We start from the raw sequence: 18,567 nt of genomic DNA on the forward strand, positions 1-18,567 counted from the left end.
ATGATTGTGTGGAAATCACTTTGTTAAATCCCCGGTTGGAGGTCACTGACAAGAAGTTAAGCTGATGTGTTTTATGCGTAAAGACAAAACTATACATAGAAATATAAAATCTTTATTTTGCATGCATTACTATAGAAATACATCAACATGAATGAATTGTTCAAGTAGAATTAATCCTCTGAGTTTCAAGTGGAGGGAAGATGTTCCTCTGAAGTCGGTTGGGAAAACTGCAGGTCTAGAGTGGTGAAGGGGTGAAGAGAAAACGAACAGAAGGTCACTCACTAACTGAAATTCAATCAAGCTACGCCAAATTCCAGTTCACTAAACATGCCTGATTTTATCATCAAAATTCTCCCTGGGAAATTGGTGAAAGTCACAAAATGCCCTGTCTCGTAACGGACTGCATTTACAATACAGCTGAGAACAGAGATTAAACAAAATGCCAAAGACACCAAGAAAACATGAACATTAAAATTAGCCAAATAGCAAAATCAAGAGCTAAACTAAAAGCCTTAGGAATAAATACAGTACATGAAATCAAATGTAAAGCAAATAAATAAACAAAGGAGGAAAAAATAATGACTTTGGGTAAAATAAGGTAAGATTAAATCTTAGATTTCCCCAAAGAATAAAACTGAGTGGAGCTTTAGATTGTTCTCTGTGTTATTCCATGTTGAAATTAACGGGCTCAGTAAAAGTTGGCATCTGCAGTGTCATCCAGAGCGTGTTTGAAAATAAACTGGAATCTTACAATGCAAGAATGAAAAAGAACAACTGTGAATGAACATAATTACATTCTATCAGTTATATTTAAATATCCTCCTGTTTGTACCACATCAGACCCACTGTGTCTAAGAGTCCCATTGAGCTGAAATATAGGTAGCTGTATGTGTCACATTTAAATGATACAGATTGATGTTGGCGTTTTGCCTATTTAAATTCATCCTCCTTTTCTGGAGGATTTGTTTTCCAGCCTCCTCACCTGCGTCTCTGTAGCCCACTCTTGTGAGGAAGAGGCCGTGAGCTGGGGCGGTCAGACCCTGTGGGAAGGCTAAAGAGTCCTGAGCCTCCAATATGTCCTTCAGCTGGGGCACTGACAGCGTCCCCTGGCCCACAGCCACCAGGGCCCCCGTCATCCTCCGCACCTGGAGCACAGAGCCAGAGCAACCACTCGAACGTGTACTGGGAATAACAGTCTCAGTAGGAATCTCTAAGACTTAAATAATAAGAACTCCTTACTTATGATCCATATTTTTCAAGCACCCCCAGCAGATGGCAACACAATCACACACACATTGTTAACAGAAATATAGAGAGAGATTTTAAAAGACATTTAAAGTGAACAAACCTGTCTGTAGAGAAAAGATCTGCTTCTGAAAGTCAGCTCCCAGAGTGGGATGTTCCTGAAAGAGAGAACAAACGGTGTCAAATGTCACAAAGATAAGTGCGCAATGATATGTAAACACCATACACTGTACAGTGTATAGAGATGGACAACGTGACAGTGACCCACAAGTGAAGCCAACGTGTCTCGATCACCACCTGGAATCCTGCCTCCTCCGTGTTAGTGGACAGGACCAAATTCAAAAGTCAAAGTACACATCAAATAATCGTTTTCTCAAAGATGGTTTGTTATTTTAGGTAGTTCATCACACTCAGGTTTGTTCAAGTGCTCAATCTTGTGAGTGTTTGAATTAGTGCTATAATAACATTAATAATATAATCATATTGATTATGCTATAACAATGTGGGGAAACGTCATAATTGACCGCTGACACGGATTGGTCAAACACGTGAATGGCTCCATCCCCTGATCGCTACTGTGCAGACTCTGGCTCCAAATGTGCAAGATGGAAGCATTCGTATCCAGGATGTTTTGGCTTTAATTCTGGAAAGTGGGAGGAAGTGGAGATGCTTCGTCCATCTTTATACACGTCTAAGGTATATACCAATATACATAATCATTTATAAATGTGTCGTTAATTTATATGTGTCATCTGCACATTGGACAAAAGGTGCACAAAGGCTGTAAGACCTATATATATATATATATATATATATATATATATATATATGTTTCTCATGAAATATTTCTCATGAAATCTCATCATGAACAAAACAACGATTTCAAAAGTTGTAAAAAGAACTAGAATGACCCATACCACATCCAGGACCGAACCTCCCTGGCGGAGGAAATAATCCAATGTCTCTACAGGAGGAGCATGGGTCAGAATGACACCAGACTTTGGAGAAAAAAGTGACATAATAAAATTTAAATGTTAAAAAGATCTATTTTAGTGGACCTGGTAGGTAGAATAAAAAAATAAACAATAAAAAGTCCGGGACCCTCCTGGTGCAAAGATTCCCTTTAATGTCACTCACTAAATACGCCACTGCAGCTTAGGCCCAACAGGATTATGTGTAATGCCATAGAAAATATGAATTGCTTTTCTTTTGCACCTTGACATTCAATTTTTCTTTTTTTTTAACTGACGTTTGTTATTTCACAGTTTAAGTCGCAGCAGCTTCCCCCCCCCCAAAAAAAAAAATCTGACTGAGTTGATATTTTGTGGGGAGAAAAGAGTGAAGTGAGCAAACAGGCTCGCAGGAGGAATTGGGTCAAATGCAAATTTGACTCAGCGCTCGCCGTCTGATTACAGTTGACATGTAAGGAGTGCACAGACAGATTTATACAGCTGTTAGCTCATGGACTCTGGTGAGGGACAATCTGTTTAGCTGAGGCTGGGTCACGTGTTGCACAGTCACACACGTGTGCAGCTGTATTTGTGTGTCTCCTCTAACATTTCTTCCCATGGTAATAACAGGGCAGGAATATGTATCACTAAAAAACAAATACAAAATATTAACATGTTAGTGGATCTACTACACAGTGACAGCATGTCATTGTCATCCCGTATCACCATATACACACAGTATACTGGGACCATTTCATCCAAATCTCTGAACCACCTTTTGTTTGTCTGCAGCCCCACATCCCTGCAGTGGGATCTTAATACACACACAGGACTGAAACATTTTTCTGTGCATATTGTAAACAAGATTTCTACAAAGCTCAACCTTATTCAATTAAGTTTAGCTGCTGTACGTTTTTGATCTATTACGAGTACGTGGAAATTTCATCCAGTATGTACAATAAGTCTCAGTAAGTCTGTTTACATCTTATTTCTGTTTTAATCCATATTTAATCCATATTATTACATTTCTTTTTTCTGATTCTGTAATGGAAAATTATACCATTATACCACACTATATATTATCTCTGCTTATGCATGCTATTTCTGCTTGTGTAACTGCCAAGATGACATCAGAGCCACAAATCTGAGACTGTGCTGGTCTCCCCCCACCAAGACCTCGAAGAAGCCTTCAGCCTGTGTCTAGTCTTATCTCCTGGGATTTTACTATTCACTTAGTTCACACACATAGTTCACATACATACACACACATAGTTCACACACACACGCACACGCACACGTAGTTCAACTCTTCACACACATATCTCTTCACTGCATCTGCATAAAAAGCACACGCCTGTTTCTTTGTCATTCCCTCTGCAGAATGCTCTTCGCATGCTGTATGATTGTCTGACCTTCCTTGAAAGGAATAACGTCTACTAAAAAGACTATTATTCATAAATCTCTTTATGTCAGAAGTCTCACCAGGTCAAATTTCCATCACAATTCCCACTTAGGAATCCATTGCATTCTTAATGACATTCGGGAGCTGGATGCAGTGTAATTTCCTTCTCCTGTGCACTTGAGTGTGGTCTGAATTACAATAAAGTGAATCAGACCATCATCAGATATAAAAGCTAAATGTTTGTAGCTCTGAGTACTTTTAATGTATTTATTCCCGTTAAACAATCCAAATTCTAAAAAAATCGAATTCACTTCCTAATGGCACATATTCCTGCCTATATTAAAAGCAACCTCTATGACATAAAGTCTTTTAATCTCTGTATTGGTACGTCTCCTGTCTACACACACATCATCATTTTGTCTGCACAAAATACATTTTCATAAATTCCGATATTTGACTCTTTAAATCATTTATCAAATAACAACAGCAACACTAAGTGTCTTCAGTCATGCAAGCTGCTCTAAGACTAGAGGTCAACACTGTAGGCCAAAATAAATCTACAACAACGTACTTGTACTGCCCTGAGATTCTGTTAAATGGTCCTATATAATAAAACTGATTTAGCGTGAATGCACAGTATGAATCCCACAGATCTCTGAAATGCAGCGCTGTTCACTTATGTATGACAATGAGATCAAGTATTTCTGCAGGTTTAAAATATCAAATTTTTTCCCCTGTGTTGAGTAGAGACCGGAGAAGTCCCACAGCTCCCTGTTTTAGGATCAAAAATTTAGTTCAACCTTTGGCTTCTCAATAATTCACTGCTGCGTTTCTTCCTGTTTTATCCCTTTTACTTAGAATAGTGACCCTCATGAAAAAGTAAACGTGCAGCTCAACTCGCTCGCCTTCTCTGAACCTGACTAACGTTAGCCCACATCTGGACGTTCATGGGAATTCTGCAGAGAAATGGTGAGAATGCAAGCACGGACACTAAAGTGCAGAACTCTATAGAACACATTATGGATCTGTAAGGCTGGCGCTCAGATTGTTAACGCACCACATCGTCGTGTCGGAGGTTATGGGACTGTGTGACATTTAGTTTGAGAGCTGCGGCCCATGTCCATCTCGTGAACCGTATTTATTTTAGGCATATGGATAATGAGCATGAAAATGGTATTGGGCATGCAGAGCGACCCCCTGGTGTGTGTCATCTCACAAACTCAGCCCACATGGTCCCCGTCTTAATCCCACCCCCACCCCCCCATCTCTGCTATGGATAGGATATTGGATCTTATTTTAAGTATACCACCCTGCAACCACACAGAACATTAATCATCAAAAAGAGCTTCTACCTGTGGGCTCTAACATGTGTCGGGTTTACTTCTCCTATGATGCATCTCTTGCTGCTTAAATAGTAAAAACACGTATTTTGCAGTTTTGTGTGTAATATCAGTCAATGAAGTACTAGCTGTTCTGAACAGGATGAGATTAGATGAGAATCTTTCTGACCTGTGATTCACCTGAGAACATCAAACCCATCAGTGCGTCTGACTGAAGCTTGAAAGGGAGATGTATTCTGGGCCGAACATGCAGAGCTGGCAGAGTGAAGTGACTGTAAATGATTCAAAAGTTCGACCAACTTCTTCAGCAGCAGTTGACGCAAGATTGAGAAACACAAGATTCAAGAGTGGAAAATGTATTATGTACATGTATTATTTCTTAATTATTTTGTCCCTGATTTGAATAATCAGTTATCTGGTCACTGAGGCTGCAGACGGTCATGTGCTACCTCTGCTGCTCAGAGTTTCACGCTATCCCCCTGGATTTCACTCTGCAGTTGCAGGGCAATTGAACCACCAGTACGAGACACGAGAAACATACAAATAAACTGAAGGTACAGCAGGTCGGTCTTAAGCTGATTTGCCATGTACTGCAACATAAAGTCTTTTAAAGGAATAGTTTGACACCATCTCGCGCACCGTATTTTCGGGCTAATACCATTTGAGAAGAAAGCTAAGCAAACAGACTGTTAGCTTAGCTTTGCATAAAGACTGTGGAAACAGCTAGACAACATGTAATTTGAGCTACAGAGGCTTTTGTCTGCAGATCTAGTTTGTATTGGACAGAACAGGTCCTGGCTGTTTTAACCGTTTTCTCCTGGTACCAGTATTTATTGGAATGTAACCTGACCTGCAGCTGATTGTAGCTCAGCAGGAAAGCAAATGAAAGTATTACAACAACTACAATTTTGAATCTGTAAAGCGTTCTACAACATTCCCATTACATATTTTAAAGCTGCAACAATATTAACAATAGATACATTGACAGTGCGTAATGTAAAGGGGGTTGTTCATAGAGACTGAAACCCAGAAAATCTCCACCTATCTCAGCAGTTCCTCTCAGCTGACTAGACGCAGCAGTTTAGTGTCTTACAGCTCATTGTTTTGGTTTTTGGCCTGCAGCGTTCACTCTCACTGCCAGAGGTGGAGGAGGTATGTAGATCCTTTACTCAAATAAAGTTACCAATACAGCAATCAAAACAACATTTATTATATAGTCTTAATATTTATTAAATTCTCATTTCAATTAAAGGTAAAAGTTCTGCATGGAAAAATTCCACTTAGATAAAAGTACAGAAAAATGTATTTCAAGTATTAAAGTATACACATATCGATTTTGTCTGTTTGACAGATAATTCCTATACAGAGATTTTACAGCACTTAGAGCATGTGTACTTAGTTCAGCTCTCATGAGCATCCTTGCTTCAGGAGACAACTGCTTTGAGTGACCATCACAAAGTGGCAACAAATCTGTTGTTAATCAATGTGATCAGTTGTCCTTGAGTATATAACCTACCTGTGGAAGTGTGCGTGTGAGAAAGAGCTTCCTGGCTGAACGTCGGCCACATCCAGCGTCTTGACGGGGCTTATAAGAGGCATGTCCGAGCTGACCGCCCTGAAGCTGTTGAAGTTGTGAGTCCCAACCATCAGGGCAGCAGCGTTGCGCATGGCTCCCACATCCAGCTCCCTGATAGCAGCCAGAATGAGGAGATACTTTACTTTAATAAGTGTTCGTGAAAAATTATGTTGATTCTTTGAGCGTTGAGAACAGACAAAAGAGGACAACAGAGTTGTGATAATCCAACTTGGCCTGAAAGTGACCTGCCTCCGGATATAATTTATCAACAATTTGTGAGGCACAACGCCACATGAGGGAGCAGAGCGTGTCTTGTGAGAGAGAGAGAGCGAGAGATAGACAGAGACAGAGAGAGATGAGTGTGCTGAGTAACTCATCAATTAACATCACCAATTTGAAATCTTGAAGCGACAGTACGCCATGAATGAAGATGTGAGCGCTGTAAGAAATGAAGGACTCAACAGCTCATCTACACCATGGCCAGGCCGCCAGTGTATCGCAAGGCCAACATAAGGAGACAAACAGCCATTCACACCATTCATGCTCAATTTAGAGTCTCCAGTTAACCTAACTCCAATCTGCATGTGTTTAGGAGGAAATACCTGGAGAAAACCCACACTGACACGGGGAGAACATGCATACTCCACACAGAAGGACCCCGGCCGAACTAGGATTCAAACAGGGAACCTTCTGGCTGTGCTAACACCTGTCAACCATGCCCCTTCTACTTAGTCCCTTAATTAATCATGTGTGTGTTTTGGGTGTAACATCCTGAATCAATCACAATGCCATCTCCTAAAAGCCAGATGTGCTTCCACCACTAACAATTGCACAACTGCTTTCACTGCATGGAGATGGGTGACATGAGCAATGGATGGGAAAAGTGTAAGATAGGGCAGATTGTGTTTAAAGTCACAGTGAACTTCTCTCTGTATTTAACCAGAACATGATCTTTCCCTCACCTAACCATGGACCCCAGGTAGACGAGCTAGGCACCGCTAACCACGACTGTGCCGGTTTCAGAGTCAGAATAATGCACTTCTGAAAAAAGGGTTTCTGGACTAAATTCAGCATTAAAATAAACAGTGGGGATGAATATTTTTTGCAGTGTGAAGGATAAGGAGGGAGCGGCAGATCAAAGAGAGAACAGAGAGAACAGAGAGAAGCTGCTGAGGCAGAGACGCTCAGGGCTGGAGGGATGAGATGGATGCTGGAAACGAGAGAGAGAGAGAGAGGGAAAGAGAGAGTAGAGACACCAGAGAGAGAAACGAGGGAGGAAAGGAAAAGGTTGGGAGAGGGAAAGAGAGAGTGGAAAAGAAAACCACACAGTCAGGGTAATGTGCGTGGGTGCTGTTCTGCATGTGTATAAGCCCGCAGCTTATCTTGCCCTACTTTTCCCCCCAAAAAGTGAAGAGAAGACAAACGCTTCAGACGGTCGCTCTCTGAAGTGTCTCTGAACGCTCCCTCTCGTCCAACCACGGCTAAAAGAACACTGTCCAGGCTGTGACACCCCAGCTCTTCCCATCATTTTATACTCTGTCCATCCTCATCCTGCTCTCCCTCCTTTTCTCTTTGTTTGTTTTTAGGGTTGTTGAATCGCATAAAACACCCTGTTTGACTTGCCCTAATTTGCAGTTCCGGCACAGCACGTGTGGATTATTCATGTGTTTAAATGTGCAATTGTTTCTGCAAGGCTTGGCATGAGCTTATTGAGGGTAAGTCTGTTGGTGTGTTTGTGTTTGTGTGTTTGTGTGTTTGTGTGTTTCGACTGCGGACGAAGAGAGGGGCGGATAACTCACGTGTTGCGGAGGGTCCAGCACATATCGTGATCTGTGAGGGGAAGCAGGGAGCGGTGGGAGATTCCCAGGGCGATCCGGTAGACGTAGGTCCGAGAGTCGGCACGAAAACGGGCATGGAAGTTGTTGGACACGCGGTGGGCATGGGTGATCCTAGAGGAGTAAGAAAAGAAGAGCAGTTAGGGTGAAAGCTACAATCCATTCAGGCACGATAAAACTTTAAACTCTGAAACTGTAATGAGCAGTAATTTCTAATTCATAGTATTCATTAATACAACATGCAGCTGATGCTCGGCATAAAAGTGTGCTGCTTTAGTATTGTGCTATGAAAAGCCACTGAAAAACAGAGACACTGATGTGGTGGATATTCACACAAAAACCACAAAACAAACTGTGTTTCAGACAGACTATTGTCTCCAGACACAGATGGTCTTAATACGAACATCTTGTCCTGCCAGCAAGGAAAACTGTGCAGAAGTCATTGTCCAAAATGCCAATGTTGCATCTTCTTACACAAAAGCACGGCCGTTGTCAAAGTGCTGCCAAGAGCCCTGAAGAGCCAAAGGGCTTATGTCCACTCAGTTAGCATCACAACCGACTGAGAGGCCGAGGCTGTTTGAAGTGATTCCAGCAGGAGTGTGGACACTTCCAGTGGATCCACACACGCACACACACACACACACACACACACACACACACACACACACACACACACACACACACACACACACACACACACACACACACACACACACACACACACACACACACACACACACACACACACCATAAAATAACTGTGAGGAATGTCACTGTGATTTCTGATCAAAGATCGACACATGGACTTGAATCACTCTTTATGATCTACTTTGTGCAAAGTGTTGCTGCCGGAACAAACAAATTTTCACAAAGGGTTTTGACAGAAATGGTTTGAAAAATGTATTTTGGTCGCGCTGTTATAGTGAGAAGATTCCAGTTCTGCTCATTGCTTCTGGTCCAACCAATGCAAAGTTTGTAAAAATGTGAAAATGCTAAATTGCTTACAGACTTCTAACAAGTCACACTGCACATGGCAAGATATTCCTCCAATTCACATTAGAAATGAGCCTCTCTTATTCTCTCAGCCTCACAAATGGAAGCTATAGCGCATGAAAATATTCAAATGTAAAATGTATTTTACAGAGTGAATCTAAATTCCCACTCTTTGTAGATATAGCATGCAATTATTATCCATCAATCCATCCATCCATTGTCTGCTTATCCTTTGAGGGTCACGTGAGGAGCTGGAGCCAATCCCAGCTGACATTGACATAATGTGTAAAGGCGGATACACCCTGGATGGGTCACCGGTCCATTTTCCAGACAGGGACTGGTTTGAAGCCAGTGCATACTCAGGAACCAGTTCTTGGTATTGGCACTTTGGGATTCAACAGCCAAAAAAAACAACTCTTGACCAGAAAAACTGCTTAAACTCTGGCACCAACACTTTGCTGGTCTAAGAAAGAATGGCTTACATCAGGGGCTGAGGGCAGAATTATCATGACCAACAAGACCACGAAGACCAACCAAAACAGCCTGTGTCCTGTGTAGTCTCCAAAGAAGATTGAATAGTTTTAATCACTGCAGTAGTCCAAAGAGGAAACTTGACCCCATTCAGACCTGGAATTAACATGCATCCTGAGTGATCTGATCACAAGTGGTCAGCTCTAAGTTGAATGTAACCAAATGCGTCCTAAATGCGTTGTGAGATCCGATCCCTCTGACCACATTCGGAGGTTGACTGATACATGTGGCCACAATCTTTTTCGCTGTGTGAACGCAAATGCATCCTGGGCCACATACGACGGACCGCCTACTCAGCTGACATCCTCTGACGTGCAGAAACAAACAACCACTCACATTCACACCTAGAAGCAATTTATTATTTTTTTATTATTTTAATTATTATTTTTAGGAATTTGAGAGGAAGCCCAGAGAAAACCAATCTTAAATGTAAAAAGAAAATCAAAGATCAGATATACACATCATATGTATGTGCACATGCAAGTGCAGTCTGTGATGTGTGTGGTGTACACACAGTGAGAGAAACTGGGTTAGGTTTCCAGAGGAGGAGATTGGGTGTGACACGTGGCAGAGGAAACCCTTGTGTCTGCCACCAGCGCCGGCTCCAATGTGAAGTGACAGCCTTTGCCTGGCCCCCAAACCACCCACCCACACACACACACACACATACAAATTTCATAAGCAGTATACAAAGCATGGCCTCCCACAACGAGGAACGGGGCCTTTGTTTGGCGTGGCTCCATTTTACTACTCAGCAGTTTCCCCTTATGGGAAAAGGGCTTTTCATTTTAGGCTAATTGAGGTTCATGTTCACTGAAAGAAAAGTAAGATGAGATGTTTTATTTCTATTAATCGTCTATGTTGTTATCTTGCTTTGTGTCTCTGTCTCGGGAGGCGGCAGTTCAAAGCTCCTGATTGAGGCCGACACAAAAACTCCCTCATGTTGCATTCAAATTTCTCCATAGGTTTCACATAATGATGAATTCCATTTTGCCAGATGCGTGTGTGTGTGTGTGTGTGTGTGTGTGTGTGTGTGTGTGTGTGTGTGTGTGTGTGTGCGTGTGTGTGTGTGTGATGAACGGATGCTACAGACCAAAAAGCAGAGCAGGGATCATCCTTTCTAACCTTCTCTCTGCAGGTTTAGGGATTAGCGGGATGCTGGGGGCTTCCCTTACCTCCCTCCTCTATTTCCTCTCTCTCACCGACTCTGATTCTCTCTATCCCTCAATCTCTGTCCTTTATCCTCTCTCATGCAGAAAAGCCTCCATCTAACTTTCACAAATTTAGCAGTCTCAGCCAAAGTCGTAAGGAAGTGACTGTGGCTATGAATAAGCAAAAATGTCTGGTTTTAAATAATAGGAGGCTAAAACAAACACTATCAACCAGGATTTGTAATGTTCAAATATGTCCCTATTTCAAAAGACTCAACAAGTGACCTTATAGCATTTCGCTTGAGTTCTATGCTGTTAACTGCTTGACTAGATGTTGGGCTGAGACACACAGATCTACTGTTGTTCGTGATTTATTACAGGAGGCATGTCCTCATGCGGTACATTTGCGGTGCAAATTCATGTTTTCCTTTATGTAAATGGTCTGTATTTAAATAGCACTTTTCTAGTATTGATGACCAATACTTTATTTCCTCCTGGTATCACAGTTCGACTAGTTCAGAACAGCCTCCTCCTGGTTTGATTACTGAGGTGGAATAGTTTAATGTGAAAACATGACAACACTACAGCTGCTTTCAGAAATAAGAACAGTTTGAGAACCATGACAACCAGATAACTAGAGACATCTATCCCTTTTCAAATTCGATGAGAGCAAATATTGCTGATTTTCTAGTGACACCTCTGTCTGAACTTATGACTTTACTTCAATAAAGTATTCATAAATGTGTTGTTGTACGGTATGAGTGGCTCAGTAGCTGTGATGAAGGACTTGTTCATTATGTTAGTTTAGTAGTCACTTATTTGGCTGGCAGAGAGCAGCCAATCAGAGCCCTCATTATTGGTTCACCCACCATCATGCTTGTAATGTTTGTGAAGTTGTAGTTGCAGAGAAAAGTGAATATATCATATAATCGGATAAAGAGTTGACCACCCGTACGCTATCCATGCATACGTGTGTTCAGAAACAGAACCAAACACATAAACACCTGTTGTTATGAGTAAATCGGTTCTTACCTGATTTGTTCGGTTCCGAGGTGGAAATTCAGGGCCTCAACAAGAATGTCCTCAGTGAACGGAGCCTTGTTGTCTCTGCGCTGGAGGTCAAAGTGGGCGGAGTTACAGAGGGCGTGGACGCCTGTGTCTGTCCTGCTGGAGATCGACAGAGACACCGGGTTGATGGGCTTCAGCTTCCTTATGGCCTCCTGCTCCCAAAAACAGAGAATTGTGGGGGAAAAAATAGAAGAATTGAAATATTTCATAGCTCACCACGAACACACATAGACCAGTTATATCACAACAGAGGAAAGAGGGGTAGCACATAGAGAGAAATTAAAGAGCCAACGGGGAAAAAAGTGCATAAGAATGATGCCTAATTACAACAAAGGTCCCTCACTAGATGTGAACTGGAACAATTGTGTTTCGTGGTTAACAACTTAACCCTTGGGCCAATAGGATGTCCCAGGTTGTGAAAGGTACCGAGTATACTTTGATTAACTGACACTTATTTGCCCGAATTCTGCATGTGTCCTTCTTCCATAATAAATGTTTTTTTTTCAAACTGCTATCTGTAAATGTTCTCTTGTCACAGACATAAAGTTCCCACTTTGATGTTGAAACTGTCAACATCACTGATGGATGTTTTTGTTTGTGTTCTGAGCAACATTGTTTACATACCTGCAGGCATTTCTGTTAATTGGCCAACCGATCTGATATAAATGGGCCAAACAAAACAATAGAAACTCCTTCCAGTACAACGCAGTGCAATTCAATAGCACCACAAACTGCAGCCTCCAAAATAAGGACTGAGTTCAATCATCACCTGAAAAACTGAAAAACCTTCACAAATTTAATACATGGCATTAAACTGAATTAGTTTTTACTAGGTGTGCCTCATAATAATAATAATAATATCATAATGGTCTTTATTTATAGCACTTCTCAAAACAAGCTTACAAAGTGCCTCACAAATAAAGATGTACTTTTTTTTTAAAGTCATAAAAGATTAAAAACATGAAACATGTGACAGAGTGTGACCACCCATTATACGAATAAAACTAGAATTAGGTAAAATCAGGGAATGAGTACTTATCAAGCTCTGATTCAAAGGAAGCTAGTGAGGACAATAATAATAAGTGGACAGTGGGTCAGCAACGGACATTATAGCTCACTCCTCACCAGGTCTGCTGGAAGAGAACCTATTACTCCACATTTAGCTTCTCTTCATTGGCTTGCAGTAAATGTTTGAATAGATTTTACTATGCTGACTTTTAAGGCCCGTTCTCGATTTGCACCACAGTACATTTCAGATCTTTTGACACCATATGACCCCGTCAAAAACTGAGGTCCAGAGGTGACCGGGTCTTTTTCTGTCAGGGCTCCCACTCTTTGGAACAATCTCCCTGAGGAGATCAGTCTGGCAAACTTCTTATCCTCTTAAATCTCTCTTACAGACACATTTTTATAGGTGTGCTTTCTCCTAGTTCAGATCTTACCAACTATTTGAATCATTGTGTAATGTTTCATATGATCTTGTTTTAACTCTTTTCTCATCTGTAACATTTGTTTTTTATTGCTGTATCTGGGCTTTGTTTCTTGTTGTTTGCCTTGAATTTTTTTGTAAAGCACATTGTAACTGTGTTTGGAAAGGTGCTATATAAATAACGTGTATTATCATAGATGGCCTGTCTCCAAGCACTTACGACTATAACAGCACACATGCACATGTAGCTGTTGTGTATAATTATCATGGTATCACATGATAACATGGTATAAAACGACCTGCTCAGTTTACTGAATCCACTTTAGAGCAAAGCTCAATTAGATAATAGACACATAATGATTTCATAAGCTTGTTTAATCTTTACAGGACAAGTAACAAGGTGTATTTAAGGTTATGGCAGTATCATCATTTCATCCACGCTCACCTCTAAATGGTCCTGGATGCCCTTCTTCCACAGCTGATGTGGAGGCACCTTCACTGCACCACTGCACAAACAATAACTAGAGTTAAATATGTTCACAAGGAGGCACGTTAACGTGTAATAACTGACCATGCAGTGAATCATACCTGTATCTGGATCCAATGTATTGAAAGAAGATGAGGTAACGTGTGCAGCAGTGCATGTTCTCTCCTGGTGTCTTTCGCAATGCTCCGTCATGTTGTTCTTGAACGCAGCAGTGGAACGTTACATTTAAAAATAAAAGCCATTTTTCATTGTCAAACTGTGCAGCTGTGTAGTTTTGGCGTGTGTGTGGAGGTCGACCTTTAAATAACTTTCACAACACAGCGTGGACACGAGAAACACTTCCGGCTCGGCTCGTGGTTGGATTTGTAGTCCGGAAGTAGAGTAGAGACTCCACTTGTAGGCTCAGCGCGGTAGAAAGGAATGATGAGGTTAGTGCATCACTTCAGTCACTACTTCAATGTTCAAGGTTTGTGTACAGACATCACAGTTTATCATTATCCTACAATAAACCACAGAATGTGTGGTTTTAGGCGAAATGACTTCTATTTGTTCGTCCCCTTTTATTTGCGTCATACTCTACGTAGGGCGCGTGACCAGTTGTAAAACAGTCTGCCTTGAAACCCATTGAAGCTCGTAGTGCAGATGGATCAGTGGTGAGAAGACAACAGACTCAACACAAGCAGCTCTGACAATCATCCTGTTATTATTTCATTTCTGACTGACACTGACACTGATGTCATATAAGATACAGGAGTCCGATTTCATCCATTAAAGTCAATATTCAGAGATTCATCTTTGACTATAGCTCTGAAAGCCTACACATTTAAAGTTGTTATCATTAATAAATGTATTTATAAACCTTTGCTGAAACTATGACTTAAAGTAAAATTAAGACAAAATGATTCAGAACGTTTCCCACACTGGGACGTGACACAATTCATCCACTAAGATTTAATTTTATTAGGCGAGGCAAGATTATTTTTTATAGCTTGTGCACATTCATCAGCAAGGCCAATCAAAGTGCCTCGTGTAAGGTGTAAAAGGCCTCATGACAAATTGTAAACACAACGTAAGACAATACAAATAAGAAGCATTTTGAAGGAAATGAAATAGTTAAATACAAATAAAGAATTTTAATGTTGGATTGCACCTCTTTTCGCTGACTGAGTTAACATGTAGGCTACATATCATAATTTCAAATGTTCACAAACATCACGATATTGTTTGTCTTACTGTAAAGTTTGTACAGATAACTGATCATACATGTATGTAGTGTAGGCCTATATGGTGGTATAGCCCTACACTAGTTTGTTATATATTTCAGGTTTAAAGTTATAAAATGTCTGCTTATTAAGAATGTTTATAGTAATCTATTGTTGTGAATGTTCTTCTTCTTCTTCTTCTTCTTCTTCTTCTTCTTCTTCTTCTTCTTCTTCTTCTTCTTCTTATTATTATTATTATGATCACTGTTATTATTATTGCTACTTGTATGGAGTATTAGCTGATATTGTTGAGCCTATTCTAGGGTACATTCTATAAATAAACTGAATAAGATGAATGATTTATACATCATTCCATATTTCCGTCCTCCCCTGATTCCTCATGTTTGTCCGGAGTTGTGACAGCAGCCTGTAACTAGTGGGCGCTCTCCTCTCTCTTATCATCTCCCAGGCTGCAGGTTCGCCTCTCGCCTGTCTCGGCAGCAGAGGCAGTAGTGGAGTATATTGTGGTGTAGTAACCCGCCTGCTCGCATTTAGTGTCACGGTGCCACCGGGAGAGGGGCGACAGACCACTGCTGCTGTTGCTGCTGCTGTTGCTGCTGCTGCTGCTGCTGCGTACCGGGGTACACACCACCTCACCATCCTCAACAAGGATCCTCAACACCATCCGCTGCGGGCAATGACATTGGTGGACTGAAGTGGGAATACACGAGAACACGCAAACATGACGGTGGACTTTGAAGAATGTATTAAAGATTCCCCCAGATTCAGGTAAGGCGGCTTCTCTCATCACAGCGGTGCGCAAAAATGGCACACCTTCTTTTACGCACGGTTTTTTTTTTTTTTTGAGACGGGGGCTCAATGCGTCCTCTCAGCCAGAATTTGTGCGAGACATCAACAGGGTGAATGATACAAGATGTGTGTGAATTCATCCATGTGCTCAATGACCGGATGGCGTTCTTTATCTTTTGTCTATTTTGCTGTATTTGCTCAAATTTGAAGTCTTATTCCTGAGAATTTGTACATGTCGCGATTTGGTTGTTTTTGTGTTATTTTGTGATAGGCCTGTATTTGCTGGTAGTCACATGTGTGTCGGTGGTTCCATATGTGACTGTCTGATTTTCTTGGATGTGGCTTGTAGCTCAGTGCATGTGAGAGGAGGGACACTCAGTGCCTCGCACAGTGAGGATCCATTTTCCTCAGCGTTAATAACGTGATTTTTACGATGTCATGTCTTAATTAGCAATTTAATAAAGATCTATATTCTTGTGCACAGCCACATCTATACGACCCAGTCCATACAACACGAACAAGTGTTTAGGGATCATTCTGTGTGTGAGGGTGTTGCAGCAGCATGGCACACAGGTTGGGTGCAGTCTTCTCATTCGTTCATAGAGGAGGCCATGCAGCCACACACTGTGTCTCTGTGGTAGCAGACAGGAGAGGAGATGTCCTTGCAGCAGCAGCAGCAGCAGCAGCAGCAGCAGCAGCAGTAGTATAGTACTGATGGTGGTGGTGGTCTGGCTGACAGGCAGCAGGCAGCAGGGAGAGGAGTATGCTCTCTCTCTAGGGATGGAGCTGGTATCCAGCCGCTCTGTCCCTCGCCTGCTGCCCACTGGAGGGTTGTAGTTACACTCAGTCCACGTGCCAGTCTGGCTGCACTCCTGTGCAGGCCGATGGGGAAACCAGCAGTGGAGATTCTGACAGCAGCCAGGCCAGGGATCCCCTGTTAATTATGTCAGATAGTTGGGTGGCAGATATGTGCTCAGTGTGTCGCATAGAAGGAGCAGAGTGATAATACATCAGAGACAGTGTTTGTGTTTACTTGTTTGATTCTTCTGTTTCTCATTTTGTTGCTTCCCTCTTCCTCTCTCTGTCACACGACTTCTCTTGCTTGTTGAGCATTTTGCACGACCACAGACAAACACACAGCCAGTGATTTGAGTAAGCAAGCAGACAGTGGCAAACAAGGAAGAGACTGAGTGAGTCAGCCATTCAGTTTGTTCCTTAAATCCCTTCTCACTCCTTGAATGGCTGAGATGGAAGGTCACAGGAAGAGACAGAGAATCAGAGCACATTTATACACTTCCCTCTTTTTATCGCCTGGATCACTTTCCCATGATCTTTAGAGCGATGCTATTTGGAAAATTCCACCACTGATAAAATGAAGTGGATGGGAAAATAAAATGTTGCATAATAGTGTGATTACGATTTGGTGACGGCAAACTACTAATTAGACTTAACGTCAGTCTTTCCAGGCCAATGTCCCGTCCTTCCACCAAGTTTCATGGAAACCTGTTCAGTAGTTTTTGTTCAATCCTGCAAATAAAAAAAAAACTCAACCCACTTCGGCGGAGGTAGTTATTTTTAAGACTTTGTGATCACCTGACTGAAAGAAGTTTCTGAATCAAGACAACGCAGTGTGTGTTCAAAAGAGAGTCTGTCCTCAAGGTTTACACAGGCAGCCTAAAGAATGGCGTTTTTTTACATGAACATTTATTTCAAAAACTGGAGCCGGTCTGCTGTCAGTGTGCCAGGTAATTAAATGCAGTCCTGCCTGTCTTCCCACACATGGTGCTGAAACAGCTCACACACACCCTCTCACTGCAGGTCCAAACTTGTGCCAGTGCTGTAAGTGTGTGTGTGCATGACTGGGTGAACATGAAAGAATATTTAAGGTATGCCTGAGTATCTCTTTCACACACTTTTTTCATTCTCTTCCTCACTTTTTTTCTGTTCACTAAACTCTTTTGTTTTCCTCACCACTCTGTCTTTTATTCAGCAGTCACCTGCTACTCTCATTGATCCTGTAACAAAAGATCAGATGACGCGTGTGCACCTGCCCGTAGTTGTTGGTAAATGGTTGCAATCTGATTCCCATGAGACACAAAGATTGTTACCGCCACCAGTTTAGTTTTCTGCTTGTCCACACTGGTAGTTCCTAGATATTATCATTATTATGGTTTCATTGTGATGACGGAGCAGAGCTGTGGTTGCACAAGTTCTCAACAAGGTCCTTATTATAAACTGAAACCCATTGACTTGAACAGATTTTGATAAGCAGTGCTGGACATAGCACATGACTCATTGTTTTACTCATCCAATATAAACCAAGTGTAGCCTTTTGCTTTTCAATTAAATAACCTTATAGTTACTGGTCTAGTGATCCTAAAGCAAAATATTGCATTATCCTTATTTTATTAATGTTTTGTTATTTTCATTCACTGTGCTATAATGGTATAAGTATTAATATGCACATGTGGGATTGAGCTGTTGCCTAGCAACTGCTCCTATAAGGGAGACAAATGAGCACAGGCAGAGAAGAGAAGAGAACATGTAA

At 41.5% G+C, this 18,567-nt stretch overlaps 2 protein-coding genes across 6 annotated transcripts in view; one reads left to right on the top strand and one right to left on the bottom strand.

Annotated features, from left to right (window-relative positions):
* Positions 1-96: 96 nt before the first annotated feature.
* pusl1 (pseudouridine synthase like 1) lies at positions 97-14,505 on the bottom strand. Its single transcript, XM_035151267.1, has 8 exons — positions 14,109-14,505; positions 13,966-14,026; positions 12,056-12,243; positions 8,313-8,462; positions 6,454-6,624; positions 1,349-1,403; positions 983-1,145; positions 97-235 (listed from the first exon to the last, which is right to left on the bottom strand). Exons 1-8 carry the CDS (start codon positions 14,162-14,164, stop codon positions 186-188), a joined length of 894 nt encoding a protein of 297 aa, XP_035007158.1. The 5' UTR covers positions 14,165-14,505; the 3' UTR covers positions 97-185.
* Positions 14,506-15,697: 1,192 nt separating this feature from the next.
* Positions 15,698-18,567, top strand: part of acap3b (ArfGAP with coiled-coil, ankyrin repeat and PH domains 3b) — a 57,221-nt gene continuing 54,351 nt past the window's right edge. For 2 of the 5 annotated variants that reach the window (XM_047339361.1, XM_047339362.1), the window contains exon 1: positions 15,698-15,998. In XM_047339361.1, the coding sequence (XP_047195317.1) occupies positions 15,952-15,998 (47 nt within the window). In that variant the 5' untranslated portion in view covers positions 15,698-15,951. The remainder of the gene's footprint in view (positions 15,999-18,567) is intronic. The other 3 variants (XM_047339359.1, XM_047339360.1, XM_047339363.1) reach the window with 2 other exon arrangements.

Source organism: Hippoglossus stenolepis, chromosome 3, assembly GCF_022539355.2.
Source record: "Hippoglossus stenolepis isolate QCI-W04-F060 chromosome 3, HSTE1.2, whole genome shotgun sequence".
In the NCBI taxonomy this organism is placed as follows: Eukaryota; Metazoa; Chordata; class Actinopteri; order Pleuronectiformes; family Pleuronectidae; genus Hippoglossus; species Hippoglossus stenolepis.

Bases quoted from the DNA above. Each gene is read 5' to 3' on its own strand.
- pusl1 (XM_035151267.1), bottom strand. From the start codon at position 14,164: ATGCACTGCTGCACACGTTACCTCATCTTCTTTCAATACATTGGATCC. The intron at 14,027-14,108 runs GTATGATTCACT...TTGTTTGTGCAG, and splicing joins TACATTGGATCCAGATACAG to TGGTGCAGTGAAGGTGCCTC. The intron at 1,146-1,348 runs GTTTGTTCACTT...TCTGTGCTCCAG, and splicing joins GATCTTTTCTCTACAGACAG to GTGCGGAGGATGACGGGGGC.